Genomic DNA, 16,504 nt, shown 5'->3' on the forward strand with positions numbered 1-16,504 from the left:
TGTGGTACGTGTGGTGAAAGTTTTCTGGAACTCTTAACAAAGCCCAAAGGCTATGAGAACAGGAGCTATATTTATGCGCTCTATCAACAGTTCCCAATTCCCACCTTTGAGACCAGCATAAGCTGGCAGTGGGATGATTCAGGCAGAAAGACAAACATCGTTTGGAGGATACTGCTCAAAGCAGCCTCAAGATGCGAGCTTGGGTATTATTCTAAAGAGCCAGGGTCGTGGCTTTCAAATGCAAGGATGGGCAGAGGAGCTGCCCTACACACTGTTCATCATCTCTGAATACACCTAGATTGATCTGAGACATTTTAAGACCAGTGGGTTATGAACAACCATATATGTCTGTAGACACTGAGAGAGGGATAGAGACACAGAGGAAGTCAGCCAATGACATGTGGCATAGCTGTCCCTGTTTTCTAAAAGAGATGAATCAATATTCTGGTAAAAGAACTACTCATATACAATGGTAAGAAAAAATGTAAAGGATGTAAAAAAGAGTTGGTTGAGAAATCATAAGTAAATAGGTGTTGAGCTTGAAGGTGAAAGTGAAGGAAGTATTTGAACAAGGGTATGAGATCTATCTTACCCATGAACTCAAAGTTTCATAAATTAGAAATGGATCTGTCAGATGTTGGGAGATGGAGGAGAAGACATAGGCTCTGTGAAAAGGCACAAACAAATGCTGGATTCCCTTCTCCGAAGGGCCACAGCCGCTCCGGTGAACACAGACCAACCAACATGCCTTTCTTCACCTTCTCTTAGGAAATACCTAGGCTGTGTCACAAAGCTCTCAAACACTGCTATTTGAGTACAATTTACACTTACTTAATAAGCTCTTTGGCTAAGTTATAAGTTTATCTTGCCTACACGGCATAACAGTATATTTAAAAGGTGCAAAATAATCTCTTAGTAATTGTGATGTTGGGACAAACTTTTAAACCATAACTGCCTTCCTTCTGGTGAGCACTGGGTGGTGCTCTCATCTAAGAGGAAGTAAATCTAGGCAGTTGTGCACCAGGCCTCTGTCGCTCTGCCTACTACAGCTTCGAAGTCCTTAATCTCTCACTCTTAATAATTCTAAATGTGGGTACATAGGCACCCTGGTATTTTTTGTTTGTTTGTTTATAACAGCTTTATTCATAATCACATTTATGTTCAAACTGAAGGAGATTTATAGATGTATACACATCATCCTGGTATTTTTAAGTATTCATTACAATTTTCCAAATTTCCTTGAAGAATCTGTATGTAGTGCTTTTTAGTATAATGGGCAAAAAATTAAAAGTGATATAAAACAATTAGATTCCACTTCTCTAATTATATTGGCATTGTTCCTGCTGACTTCAATGTTTCTGGATGTATCTGGTCTGAAGAACTAGCTAAAAAGTCATTATGTTAAAAACAAAACCAAAAACCTCTGTTTATTGTTTAACATTTTATTTTATTATTTTTTTAAATGAAAGATAAAACTTTTATTGTGTAAGTCACTGAACTGTTGGTGCTCTTTGTTACAGCATTAGCTTTCCCTGACCCATACATTCTTCTTTGTCTTGTGCTCTTAAAGCTGGAGTGCACCCCAGTCTTCTCCACCTACACACACTCCCTTGGGCATCCTGTTCAGGCTTATAACTTTCAATTCCATCTACCCACCAATGACTTACAAAAGTAGATCTCCAGCCCAGCCTCTCTCCTGAACTCCAGGTTAGTATAACCAGTTGCCTGGTTAACAATTCCACTTAGATGTTCACGGACACCTCAAACTCATCTTGTCCAAAATGGGACCTCCTGGTTTTCCTCCACAAACCTGCTCCTCAGCAGTTCTCCCTGTTTGGGTTGACTGCAACTCCTTCCTTCCAGTTGCTCAGACCAAACCTCTCTCTCACCTCCACATTGAATCCAGCAAGCGTTTTTGTTGGCTCCGCCTTCAGAATATGTTCAGAATCTCACCACTTTTCACCTCCATAAATGCCACACCCTGTCCTGAGACACCATTCTCTCATCGCTAGTATCTCTCTATTTTCTTCCTCTCCCCTTCCTCTTTCTTTTTATTTTCAAGTTTCTTCAAATAACCTTAGCAATTAATCCTAACAGAAGCAACGCATATGCCCAAACAATGTATTCAATATTCTAGTTTTGTTCTTAGAGAAAAAAAGTTGTTTTTCAACGAGAGCTGGAAGAGCCGAGGAGAAAGTAACTAAGTTAAGCAGTTATTGGAATACTTTTGATGAAAGGTAATGTGAGAAGGAGTGGCAGTGAAAATGTAAAGGTTTTAAATAGCTTGTGTTGATTATTACACAACCACCTTTTCTTTTTAAAAAAATTTTATTTTATTTATTTTTGGCTGCGTTGGGTCTTCGTTGCTTGTGTGTGGACTTTCTCTAGTTGCGGCGAGTGGAGGCTACCCTTCGTTGTGCGGTGCGGGCTTCTCATTGAGGTGGCTTCTCTTGTTGCGGAGCATGGGCTCTAGGCGTGTGGGCTTCAGTAGTTGTAGCACATGGGCTCAGTAGTTGTGGCGCATGGGCTTAGTTGCTCTGCGGCATGTGGGATCTTCTCTGACCAGGGCTCAAACACGTGCTCCCTGTGCCACCAGGGAAGCCCCTACACAATCACATTTTCCAGTTCACAGGTCTGAGTAGGCAGCTAGCTTCGGCCTCTTGGAGGAGAATGGGGTCACGTTGCTTGTGGAGGAAGAAGCAGTGTTAGTGTTATGTACTAATGCTTCTCCTTTACTGGTTTTTGCTTATGTGGATTTGAAATAATTTTGCTTGTTCCATTGCTCTCCTTTTATTTTTTAAAATGCTTTTGACTTTAGAGCTCAGGTTCTAGATGCTGGTTCTGAGCCTACTGACAATATCACTTCTGTCTCAGCCAAGGTCAGATGACTAATGCTGTTTCCCTCCCAGATCTGGCCTTAACTATCAGACCACCTTCTCTCTTACTTCTCTGGGCTCTTCATACTTTGGTCAACTCAAATTACTCATTGTTTCCCTCGTATGTGCCATGCTTTCTTCCCTGTGGGACAAGATGAGTTCATGGTGTTTCCACAACATTTATATCCATTTCTCCCAAATCCATAGAACTTAATAATAATGATGATGATGATAATAATAATTGTAGACAGTTGGTGAGCATCTACCATGTTCCAGGCACTGTACTTAGTGTTTACAGGCTTTACATCATTTTAACCTCACACCATGCAAGGGAGGGACTTTTACTATCCCTATTATACTGACGAGGTACACTCTGCCCAGATCCTTTCAGGCCTTCTTTCCAGCTCTGAGTGCCCAGCTTCGGCAAGCTTTGCTGCTAACGCTTGCCCTGCAACCTTCTGACGATTGCCCCTCACCAGCCAGTGAGGAGAGTCCAAAGGCTCTGGGAGTTTTGTGTCTCCCTTGCCCTGTGATCAATGGCAAAGGGGACTGTTGTCAGATAACCAGGCCCCAGATCCTTTGCCTCCAGGCGGGAGAAACTCGGAGGTATGATCCGTGCTCTGAGGCTCTCCAAGGGATCCGGCTAAGTTGGCATTTTCTTCCCCATCTTGCTTCTTCAACTCCCTCACCTTTCCTTGTGGGAGCACTTCCCCATAAGTCACTTTTCCTGAACCCTTGGTTCATGATCTGTGTCTGGGGGAACCCGATCTGAGACTCTTGCCTGGCTCGTACAAGATACAGTTGAGATTCAAGCTAATGCAGTCTAAGTGCAGTCATATTTTAGAGTTCTAATCCCTTTGTTATATTGCTTGTCATGTTGGTATGATCATCTGTTTCAATCTCTCCTAGCATTCTGTTAGAAATTTTACCAGAAGAATTTTGGAGCCGGGTCTTTGATACTTGATAGTAAGCTGCGTCTTTGATAGTTCTCAGTGTGGTGGTGGGAATTCAAAGTCCTTCCTAGGGATGGATGAAGTTGCAGTAGGAGCGTCTCAGATACTCTGACAAGTATCTTGGGCTTCTTCCTCAATGCTCCCACAGTCGTGTAGACATACATGCAACAACCATGCTGCTGGGATGATTATTTTAAAAATTCTGTTGGATATTCTGCTCCCTCACTAGACTGTAAGCTCTTGGGGACAAGGACCCACTTCTGCTCATTGTTGTTTCCTGGTACAGAGCCCAGTGTCTAAAAATGGAGGTGTTCAATCTTTTCAGATGTAATTCTGTAGTACAGGAAACTAGATTTAGAACTGCAGTTCTTAAATTTCATTTGCATATGAATCACCTGTGGGGTGGGGTTTAGGATTCTGTCTTTTAACTGGTGTCGCAGGTGATCCTCAACCCATTACTGATACTTTGAAAACACTAATGTGCAAGGTCCAGATACTCAGTAATAACTAAGGAACACTTACGTTGTAAATTCTTATTATATATCAGTTGCTTTGTGCCTGGCATCGTTGTAAGAGAAGTATGGCTATTAACTTAATTAAGCCACATTTAACTTCTATGAAGAGAAAAGTATTGTTACCCCCTTTTTTACAAATTAGAAAACTGAGACACAAAAATGTTAAAAGTGCTAACTTGCTCCATTGCCTATAGCTAGTAAGTGGATGTGGACCCAGGCATTCTGGCTCCAGAGCCTGTCCTCTTAACTGCTTCCCCACACCACCCTTTCCGCTGATACATGTAAGAAAATCCACGTTATCTCCAGCTTTAGTTTTGCTGAGCCTTTCTTTCCAAGGAATCTGAAAGGAAAAGAAAGCTACATAACTGCAGGAGACACACAGGAAATATTTTATTAGCTTCCAGATGGAGAAAACAGTAGAGTAAAAGTATTTCAGTAGAAATCCACGGCCCTCCTCAGGGAGCCCACTCTGGCATCCAGGGCCCCCCAGTCGTGGTAGTGCCTGTAGTCCCCCGGCCTCACTAGGTACTGCCGCCCGCGGTAGTTGGGCATCTCATAGAGGACCCACCAGCCCTCCAGCACGTGAAGGGAGCGGATCTCATTGAAGTGGAAGCGGTCGCGGAGCGAGGAGCAGTCTTCCGTGAGCTCCGCCACCTGGCCTCGGTAGTCCTCTCGCTCGTACATCCTCAGCCGGTGGGAGCTGGTCTGGGTTCAGCAATCAGCAGATGGGAAGGGTCAGAAAACCTAGCCTTTAGCAACCAATCACTCACACCACTGGGGGAATGGGCATTTTTTTAATCTTTTCTATATCAAAGATGACAAATTAAAAAGACAACCAACACCAGGGCCATTGGGTATAGTTGGGTAGATTGCACACTGCAAAACTGAAGAGGGGGCCATTCACACAGATCAAGACATTCATGGTGCTCCATAGTTTTCTAGGGCCACAACCTACATGAATCATATTCAGTACCTACTTAGTACCATTCTTAAGTGATAATTTTTATATGTAATTTTTGCTCTCTCCTTTATAGACTTACGGTAGTCTGGAGCTCTCCTTGGAGGATATAAAAATAATTAGATATTAAAATAAAAAGGCAAATCTATCCCTGGCAAAAGGCATTATTTTGGAACTCCATAGCATTAGAAGAGGCTGGGAAGAGAGGAAGTCGAATTGCTTTCCCCGAAGTGAAGCACAGGTGGTGGCAGTCCAGCCCAGGCAACTCCTTAATCCCTTCCTTTCTGCTTTGAGTCCTGCTATTCTAAAATCCTGAGAAGCAAGAGCCATCGTAACGATTAGGTTTCAGTTCTCACCTCTAATATATGGTCTGGCAAAACACTTTTAGGTAATTAATAAAAATAGAAGCTCAAGATCATGAAGGAGGCCTGTCTAGATCAATAGATTATAAAACCTTTAGAAAAATGTAAGGGCAGGCTGTCAGTCCTGGGCAAATCCTGTCTGTCTCTTCCTGAGCCCTTGTTCTTTTATCTGCTTGTTCCTTCGCAGCAGGTACCCACTCAATTCCTTCTTCCTTCTTCCACCATTAAATCCTCGTTAGGAAAGGTTCTCATAAGCAATTCATTCTGAGGTATAAAAAACTGCTAATAAGATATCTTCCATGGTTTGCAAAAGACTCACATGTGCGTTATCTAATTTGATCTTCACAACAGCCTGACACACGTGGAGCAACCATTCTAAGTCTTTTCTTCTTTTAAGTGAAACTAATGACTAGAGCTTTCAGGCTGTAATCAAAGGGTCAGGGCTGGAAAGTAAAAGCCCAGATTTCCAGGCTCCTAATGCCAGTCTGGGTCCTATCAAGGCTTTCAACCCTCTGAGGGGGTTTCAAATTTCCCCAGAGTGGTACATTTTCCACAGGACTCTGTCATAGGCAAATTAAAGTCTCCCTAACTGTGGAATTCCAGGATGCTCAGGCTTTACTTGGGTAGCAGTGGGCTTTGCAGGTGCTACTAGAATCACATTGTTGGTTGTTTGTTTTGCCTAATCAAAAAGCAGAACTTGAGGGACCCTTGATATTCATAATGGTTAATATTTGGAGGAGGGGGTAGTTTGCCAGGTGCTGGGCAATCTCCTTTTGACCTCATCACAGCTCAATGAACCAACTGCCCTTATTTAACCCCGCTTTACAGATGAGGAAGGAGAGAAGTAGCCCAGTAACTAGCCTAAGGGCACCTGGGTGTGAGGAGTTCACCTGTTGCTTATTCCTCAGCGGTGGCACAGACGCTCTAAACTAATGCCGTGCACCACTTTTGCCCAGTAGAGGTGAGCTTAATTTTAGCAAAGGAGAATACAATTTCAATTAAGAGCATTGCATCACTCAATTTTTCGGTGGAAAGAAACCTTAAAGACATTAATAAAGGGAAAGAGAACCCGGTTAGAGCCAGCAAAAGAAGGCCACCGTCCTGCAGCCTGACCACTGTGTCTGGAGCCCTGGTGTGACCCGAGGGCACGGCAGGCCCAGGGGAACCGGACTCACGTGGGGGATGAGGCGGCAGGAGCGGACGGAGTCGTTGAGGCCCATCCACTGCTGGTAGTCGGGGTAGTCGCCGCGCCGTAGGAAGTACTGGTGGCCCTGGTAGTCGGGCTGCTCGTAGAGCATCCAGCAGCCGCTGTCCACCCGGATGGAGTTGCAGCGGCCGAAGCAGGGCTGCAGGTTGGCGTGGTCGCTGCTGCACTCGTAGTGGCGGCCCTGGAAGCCCCGGTCCTCGTAGAAGGTGATCTGCAGGGAAGGGAAGGACAGGGCTCAGAGGCCTGGGCTCCAGCCCGGCTGCGGGCCCCTCCCGCCGGCGTGGGGCTCACCTTCCCCATGGCTGCTGGATGCGGGGATGCGAGTTCAGTGCGGTGGGGCGGGCGCGCGGGTCTATATAGCAGGAGGGCTGCTGCGTTGGCAGGAACGACACAAAAGGGGCCCCCGCGTGAGGAGGATTTCCTCTCTCTCTTCTATATAATGACGGCGGGGGTGGGCGGGGGACTTATTGTATGTTTTCTCTTAGACTCTCCAGAGCTTTCGAACTGATGACCCGCGTAAAACTGTCACTTGGTGCCTCTGGGGCCTTTAAATGAAGCCTATTCAGGAGATTGGAAGCGAGCAAAAGCGCCTAACGGGGTTAATGCTTGTAATGAAACATTTTTTAACCTTTTTGAATTTCGAAATGATCTCTTTTTGAGGAACAACACCGGGTAGTGACCGGGTCAGAGGTCAGGATGGGCTCCAGCGGGAGGCGTTTAGATGAGAGAGCGTTTCCTTGGTGTGAGGATGTAGGACGTGGGATGCACCTGCCTTCTCCGCAGGATGTCTGAAGGAGGATGGGATTCTCCTCTAAGAGAACCTCCTACCAGCCTCCCCGCTGATGAGCGGGTGCAGCAGACAACACACCGGAGGAAAGGTGATGGGGGTTGGACCCCGAGGAAGCCCTCTTTAAGCACCTGGCTCGGCTCTGCTCCCTGGAGACTGGACCAGGGCCGACTCCAGACTCAGCTGCTGCCTCCGGCCCACCAGCAAGAAGCCCGCAACTTTGGAGTTCATGAGGGGACTAACGGGTGGTTATTACTCACACCGTAACTTTTTATTTAACCAATAATTTTGCAAACCAAGTGCTAAGGTTAATTAGTTCTAGCTGCTGAAAATTCAAGTTAACATGCAAATGTAACAGATTTAAAATCCTACAATCTTGGGAAGATTCTGCTTTCTGTACCTTCCCAAACCCTGGACAAGCCTGGTTCCTCCCTAGTTAATGCTCTGGTTCCAGGCGCTAGAGAGTCTTCCTTCCTTACCACCCACCCCCCATCCCCCCAGCAGCTTCTGGGGCTCCACTCTTTAGAACAGGATTTCACAACCTCATACTATTTGCATTACTCTCAAGGTTGTGACAACCAAAAAATATTTCCAGACATTGCCAAATGTCCCCTGGGGGAGTGAAATCAACCCTGGCTGCAAACCGCTGCTTTAGAAGGAGCTGGTCCTCAAACAGATGTAACCGTGATACACCTGTCTCATTCCTTAGTGTGGATTCTTGCTATTTAAGTCTAATGCTAATAAATTGTTTGCCCTGAACAATTTTATTTGAAACACATAAATTTAATAAGCCTGATTCACATTTTTTCTTTTAAAAATTCTAATTTTACAGAAAATTGGAAACTACAGAGAAGTAGAAAGGAGGAAAAAATTCAAACCATAGTACCGTATTTTAAAGATCACTGTGGATGAATATTTTAAAACCTCCTTTCAGTTCTGCAAGATGAAAAAGTTCTAGAGATCTTTGCACAAGGACATCCATGTAGTTAACACTACTGTACTGTGGTTAAAAAAATGGTTAAGATGGTAAATTTAATGTTATGCGGTTTTTTTGTTTGTTTTGTTTTGTCTTGTGGTACGTGGGCCTCTCACTGCTGTGGCCTCTCCCGCTGCGGAGCACAGGCCCCGGATGCGCAGGCCCAGCGGCCACGGCCCACGGGCCCAGCTGCTCCGCGGCATGCGGGATCTTCCCGGACCGGGGCACGAACCCGCGTCCCCCGCATCAGCAGGCGGACTCTCAGCCACTGCGCCATCAGGGAAGCCCTGTTATGTGTTTTTTGTCACAATAAAAAAGACACCTCATTCCTCCCCTGCAAAAAAAACCTTCTTAATTCTCATTTCTTTGATCTAATACTTTCATTTCTAAGAATTTGTCCAAAGGAAATAGCTAAAGGTACATGAAAATATTATGCACAGTGGCATTTTATCAGACCACTGTTTATAATATAAAAAATTAGATACAAATAAAATGTCCACATAAGGCATTAATTAGGTAAGTTATAGAACATCTCTTTGATGAGATGCTACACAGCTACCAAAAATCATGTTCTCAAAGAATTTATTTAATGATATGGAAAATGCTCACCATATGTTAAAATTTTAACATGAGTATATTATACACTGAAAACTACAAAACATTGCTGAAGAAAAGAAGATATAGGGGCTTCCCTTGTGGCACAGTGGTTGAGAGTCCGCCTGCCGATGCGGGGTACACGGGTTCGTGTCCCGGTCCGGGAAGATCCCACATGCCGCGGAGCGGCTGGGCCCGTGAGCCGTGGCCGCTGAACCTGCGCGTCCGGAGCCTGTGCTCCGCAACGGGAGAGGCCACAACAGTGAGAGGCCCACGTACCGCCGAAAAACAAAAAGCAAAAAAAAAAACAACAAAAAAAAAGAAAAGAAGATATAAATAAATGTAAAAACATTTTGTGTTCAGGGATTGGAAGATTTAATATTGTTCAGATATGAATACTTCCCAAAGTGGTCTACAGATATAATGCAATCCCCATAAAATTCTAATGTTATTTTCTGAGGCAGTAGAAAAACCCACTCTAAAATTTATATAGAATCTCAAAGGATCCCAAATACCTCAAACAATCTATTTTTGTGTGTGTGAAGCCATTTTTAATTTTTATTTATTTATTTAATTTTGGCCTCACCGAGAGGTTTGCAGGATCTCATTTCCTGGACCAGGGATTGAACCCGGACCACCACACTGAAAGCACTGAAGCCTAACCACTAGACCACCAGTGGACTCCCCCAAAACAATCTTGAAAAAGAAGAACAAAGCTGGAGAACTCACACTTTCTCATTTCAAAACTTACTACAAAATTTACAGTAATCAAAACAGTGTGGTACTGGCATAAAAATAGACATACAGACAAATGGAATAGAATAGAGAACACAGACACAAACCCTTACACATATGGTCAAATGATTTTTGAGAAGGTTGTCAAGACCGTTCAATGGAGAAAAGACAGTCTTTTCAACAATGATACTGGGAAAACTGGATATCCACATGCAGAAGAATGATGTTGGACCCTTACCTTACACCACATACAAAAACTGACTCAAAATGGGTTAAAGAACTAAAACTATAAAACGCTTAGAAGAAAACATAGAGGAAAATCTTCATGAGATTAGAATTGGCAGTGATTTCTTGGATATAACACCAAAGCATAGGCAATAGATAAATTGGAGTTCATCAAAACAAAAACTTTTGTGCATCAAAGGAGACTATCAACAGAGTAAAGAGGACACCAATAGGATGTGAGAAAGTATTTGCAAATCATATATGATAAAGGATTGATATTCAAAATGTATAAAGAACTGCTGTAGCTCAACAACAATAAAACACCCACCTCCAAAAAAAAAAAACCCAATTGAAAAACAAGGCTTGAATAGACACTTCTCCAAAGAAAATAATACAATGGCCAATAAGCACATGGAAAGATGCTCAACATCACTAATCATTAGGGATATGCAATCAAAACTACAATGAGATACTACTCCACATCCATTAGGATGGCTAGTATAAAAAGCAAAATCAAAACAGAAAACAACAAGTCTTAGAGAGGATGTGGAGAAATTGGAAAGCTTGTGCATTGCTGATGGGCATGTAAATTGGTACAGCCACTGTGGAAGACTGTATGGTAGTTCCTTAAAGATTAAACATCAAATTACCATATGATTTAGCAATTCCACTTCCAGGCATATACCCGAAAGAATTGGTAGCAGGGACTTGAACAGCTCTTTGTACCCCAATGATCATAGCAGCATTCTTTATTACACCCAAAAGGAAGAAACAATTCAAATGCCCATTTAAGAATGGATGGGTACACAAAATGTGGTATATGCATAGAATGGAATATTAATCAGCATTAAAAAGGAATGAAATTTTGATAAATGCCACAACGTGAACAAACCTTGAAAACACTGCTAAGTGAAATGAGCCAGACACAGGACAAATATTATATGATTCAATGCATTTGAGATACCTAGAATAGTGAGATTTATAAAGAAAGAAAGTAGAAGGGTGGTTACCAGGGGTTGGGGGAAGGTGGGAATGGGGAGTTATTGTTTAATGAGTACAGAGTTTCAGTTTGGGATGATGAAAAATTTCTGAAGATGAATAGTGCTGGTGGTTGCACAATGATGTGAATGTGCTTTATGCCACTGAATTGTACACTTAAAACGGTTATAATGGTAAATTTTATGTTATGTATATTTTACTACAATTTAAAGCATCTTCCATGAGCAACAAGAAAAGAAGGGAATCAATATGAATTTTTTCAATATTAATTTCTTGATTTCAGTAATGCTACTGTGGGTTAGGACTCCACGCTCTCACTGCCAAGAGCCCAGGTTCAATCCCTGGTTGGGGAAGTAAGATCTCACAAGCTGCACAGTGCAGCACACACACACACACACAAAATCTACTGTGGTTGTAAGAAAACATTAAAATCGGGTAACTCCTAGTGGTTGAAAGGGAATTAAAAAGCATTTAAAACAGAGTTTATTTTAACTTACTTATAGTCCTCTTACTTTATAAGAAGGGAATAATTAATATAATTAATGTCTTAAAATTTTTTTTACATTTCCCTTCTTGGGCTTTCTTCCTCTTTCTCCCTTTATTCATTCCATTCTGACTATCTTACACCACCAAAGCTTACATTCAAGAACTGATAATATTTCAAGGTCCTCTTTAATCTTGGGAATTAGTGCTCTGGGCACAGTTGTGCTGTAGGCAAAGCTTGTTGGTTGATTTCCTTCACCCAACCTTCCTTGTGTATTGCCCTGCTTGCAGCTAGCAGCTATGGTTTCCAGGGACACCAGCTTCAGGTTGATGATATGGTGGGAGATGGACAAAACTTGGGGCCCTGACGATATTGTTGAGCTGCTGAACTAACCATTCCTAAATTCCGTGCTACCCTAGGACTTCCTATCATGTGAGCTAATAGATTTCCACATTGTTTATCCATTGCTATGGTGTTTTGGCTACTTTCGGTCTAATGTATGCTAACTGATTCAGATCCATTTTTGGCCAAGGGATTGGGGTGAATTCTGATCAAGCTTTGGAGATGAGTAGCTTACTGGGTAGAAGGTGGTGAAAAGTAATCGGGGTGAGGAAAAGATGTGAGCAAACTCAGAGATTGGATGTGATTGGATGACTTGGATGAGATTGGATGTGATTGGATGACTTAATGTGATTGGATGACTTGGATGAGATGGAGTAAAGGACAACTGGGGTCAGGTAATAAGAGAGGAAGTAGGTAGGCTGGGGCCAGTTTCTTGAAAAAGGTAGAATTTTTCCCTGTGGTCAGTGGAGCAATATCAAAGGTTTTTAATCAGGGAAATGACTTGATCAGATCAGTCTTTGAGTACAAACGTAGTCGCCACTCCTTTCTAAGATTCTAGCAATGAGGGTGCAAGTAAGAAAACAAGCAGTAGAAGAACTAATGTAAGTGAATATAGTGTTATACTTCCCTATAACCTTACACAGGCAATACACTAACACACACAGATATACACACATATGGAGAGTGTATGTATACAGTTATATAAATCTATATAACTGTGTGTGTATCATGTATGCATTTATATGGACAGAGAATGCAGCTTTGGATTATCCTATATATTTAATTCAGTTCCTTGTTGGTTGGTTGCTTACCTCATGGTAAGAATCTGTAAGCTGGTGCTGTCGTTATTTTGACAAGCATCTTCCTGATTCCACAATGGAAAAGCACTGATTTTCTGAGCTGTGAGTTCTGAATTCTGATGCCACTTCTATTATTAACTGTTTGAAATTAGAATTGAACCTTAGTTTACCTTACATAAAATGAGTGATCTAGGTTAGATGACCTCCAGGTCTGAAATATGTTAAACACCACATTACTTCGTTGTGCTGTAGTGACTTGCTTTCCTCCCTCCCTCTCTCCCTTCTTCTTGGCGGGGGGGATTTTCCATTAGGAATTTCTTTGAGACTCTGAATTAAGTTCTAAACAGTCACCTCGGAAAAAGTCACATATGCTCTGTGTCAGCTAGAAATGTGTATTGAACTACAAATAAAAGAACACCCAATGGTGGTGCCGTAATCAAATGTGGGTTTATTTTACTCCCATTACAAGAAGTCTCAAGGTAAAGGGTTGCTGGCATTGTGTGATGGTTAATTTTATGTCAGCTTGACTGGGCTAAGGGATGCCCAGATAGCTGGTAAAACATTATTTCTAGGTGTGTCTGTGAGGGTATTTCCAGGAGAGATTAGGATTTGGGTCAGTATACTGAGTAGAGAAGACCATCCAATCTGCTGAGGGCCTGAATAGAACAAAAAGGAGAAGGAAGGATGAACTCCCTCTTCCTTCTGCCCTCAGACATCAGCATTCCTGGCTCTCAGGCCTCTGGACTCAGACTGAATTATTCCACCAGCTTTCCTGATTCTCTAGCTTGCAGATAATGGGACTTCTCAATTTCTATAATCACATGAACCAATTCCTATAATAAATCTCCTCGTCTATATCTATATAGATCCTATGGGTTCTGTTTCTCTGGAGAGCCCTGACTAATAAACATTGATTCAGGGGCTTGACCACATCAAGGCCAGCATTTCTGAAACTGTGACATTTCCCTCGTACTTGTCAGCTCTTGAGTGTAAATGTCTGAAATAAGAGGGAATTGTGGCACCAGGGCAGCTGCTCCCTTTCATTAGGAAGGCAAAAATTTTTCCAGAACCATCTCCTCTCTCCCCATCAGCATTCCTCCACTGAATGTTTCAATGTCCAGAGAGTGTCATGAGACCAGTTCAGCATCAAAATCAAACGGGAAAGAAAAAAAAAAAAAAAAAGGCAAAATAATGAAAGGAGAAAAAAAAAGAGTCCGCCTGCCAGAGAGTTGTGAACTCAATTTTGCATACAATTTAGGGAATTAAAAAATCTTCTGAAGCCCATTGTAGCCAGCTTCAGAATCCCTGATTTAAGAAGTGGGTCACACTATCTCTGAACCTCAGCTTTCAGATCCTCACTCCTCAAAGAAAAACTGAAGAGATATCTCACTATCTGGTTTGAAGAAGCAATATGTTTAAGGGCCAGAGAATCAAATAAGATAATGTATTATGAAGTGTTTTGTAAACTGTAAAGCTCTGCTTCATTTGAAAGCATAGTTCTATTGTGAGAATTTTCTTTGTTACCCGTAGATCACACACCTTGATTTCCACGTGCATCTCGTGTGTATGTGTGTGTGTGTGTGTGAGTGTATAAATAAAATAATAAATGTAGGACAAAAGGAAAAATACAAGCAAACCATTGCCAGGAAAACAGAAAATATTTTATTACTTTCCAGATTGAGAAATGATGCACTTATTTCAGTAGAAATCTATGACTCTCCTCAAGGAGCCCACTTTAGCATTCACAGCCCCCCAGTCATGGTAGCGCCTGTGGTCCCCCGGCCTCAGCAGATACTGCCTTCCCCGGTAGCTGGGCAACTCATAGAGGACCCAGGAGCCCTCCAGCACATTGAGAGAGTAAATCTCATTGAAGTGGAAGCGGTCCTGAAGAGAGGAGCAGTCCTCAGTGATCTCTATCATCTGGCCTCTGTAATCTTCCCTCTCATAAAGTCTGATCCTGTGAGAGCCAGCCTGGCCCATCCGGAGGTGGAAAGAGGAGAAAAGCAAACCATGAAATGATTCCAACACATTCATGCCATTCTGTTTGGTGAGGACCAGCTCAAGCCATTTTCAAATATATGGTAAAAATGAATTATTTCTGAATCTTTGTATACTCTTCATTTTCAAAGGTGGAGATTCAGTACCTTTCCAAGATCATAAAGTGTGACTAAAAATTAAGAAGGAAATCTCACTCTTTAATATATTCAAATATTTCCCAGGATGAACTGTTAATCACACTCAGGACACTGTACCATAGAGAAACCCAAATCTTTAACAGCTTATGACTATTTTTGCCATTTTGAAGAATTATTTTAAATTTTCAAGCATGTGTCTTTGAACAGTAAAGTCCGTTTATGAAATGAATTACTCTACATTGAGTTTAAAATAAATCTTGGAAAAATCACCAAGGGCTTAGATGCTTTTGTTTCTGTGGAAAGCAAAGTGAAACATCTGAAATCTCTCAGTTACATACTTGATTTTCATTTAGTAATTTATGAATAGAAGGAGGAAAAATGGGAAAGAAAAATGAGTAAGCCCAAGGACTAATTTTTAAAAAACCTTAGTGTTTTAAGACACGTATGAATTATTTGTAGCCTGTGTATAAAATCTCTGCATTGCTCTCTACTGAGAAAAAGTACTTTTATTTGTACAGGTGGGGAAAACCAAAACATGCAATTGGGAGGCAAAAAGGGGAAAGAGTCTTACAAGAATGAACCCTTGTAAAATTTTCCTTTTCAACTCCTGTCAGCTCAGAAACTAACTAGCACCTAATTATTTTTCTGTTGGATATTAGTGGTTTTTCTACAACTCCATTGTAAATGATTCCAGGTCAGGACCTCTATTTTATACATGCCCCGGGGCAGCGGATACATTCTTACTCAATAAATATTTGTTGATTAACTGGTACCTGGGCAACAATTTACTTCTGTTCAAGGCAAATTATATTGAACTAATATGCCATAGCTTACCTTTTCCCCAAACTCTCAATTATTCTAAATGATCACTACTCCAAATGTTTAACCTTTGTTTGAAACTATGCATTCTGGGTCCAAAGTGAACCAGAATGATATGGAACTGGACTCACGTGGGGGATGAGGCGGCAGGAGCGGACGGAGTCGTTGAGGCCCATCCACTGCTGGTAGTCGGGGTAGTCGCCGCGCCGCAGGAAGTACTGGCAGCCCAGGTAGTTGGGCTGCTCATAGATCATCCAGCTGCCGCTGTCCACACGCACTGAGTTGCAGCGGCCCAAGTAAGGCTGCAGGTTGGCGTGATCGCTGCTGCACTCGTAGTGGCGGCCCTGGAAGCCCCGGTCCTCGTAGAAGGTGATCTAGCAGGGAAGGGAAGGACAGGGCTCAGAGGCCTGGGCTCCAGCCCGGCTGCGGGCCCCTCCCGCCGGCGCGGGGCTCACCTTCCCCATGGCTGCTGGATGCGGGGATGCGAGTTCAGTGCGGTGGGGCGGGCACGCGGGTCTATATAGCAGGAGGGCTGCTGCGTTGGCAGGAACGACACAAAAGGGGCCCCCGGGTGAGGAGGGGATTTTCGTGTACTCTTTTTTCTCTTTGCTGTCAGAGTCCATGGGGCTCATTGTGGGTTTTGGTCCCATTCTCTCTGGAGTTTCTATCACTAGCTGATGCTATTGAGACAGTTTGGAAAAAAAAAAAAGTAATTTGGGACATTGTCTATTTAATAA

The 16,504-nt window shown here is 42.7% G+C and overlaps 2 protein-coding genes across 2 annotated transcripts; both read right to left on the minus strand.

Annotated features, from left to right (window-relative positions):
* Positions 1-4,776: 4,776 nt before the first annotated feature.
* On the minus strand, positions 4,777-7,171 carry LOC309962834 (gamma-crystallin F; the record flags this gene model as incomplete). Its single annotated transcript, XM_082840865.1, has 3 exons — positions 4,777-5,049; positions 6,840-7,082; positions 7,163-7,171. The coding sequence occupies 3 exons, from the start codon at positions 7,169-7,171 to the stop codon at positions 4,777-4,779; spliced, it is 525 nt and encodes a 174-aa protein (XP_082696991.1).
* A 7,340-nt stretch (positions 7,172-14,511) lies between these two features.
* On the minus strand, positions 14,512-16,021 carry LOC309963091 (gamma-crystallin D; the record flags this gene model as incomplete). Its single annotated transcript, XM_082841234.1, has 2 exons — positions 14,512-14,784; positions 15,899-16,021. 2 exons carry the CDS (start codon positions 16,019-16,021, stop codon positions 14,512-14,514), a joined length of 396 nt encoding a protein of 131 aa, XP_082697360.1.
* Between the last annotated feature and the right edge of the window lie 483 nt (positions 16,022-16,504).

The sequence above is a fragment of the Leucopleurus acutus genome, assembly GCF_964270905.1.
Source record: "Leucopleurus acutus genome assembly, chromosome: 6".
NCBI lineage: Eukaryota > Metazoa > Chordata > Mammalia > Artiodactyla > Delphinidae > Leucopleurus > Leucopleurus acutus.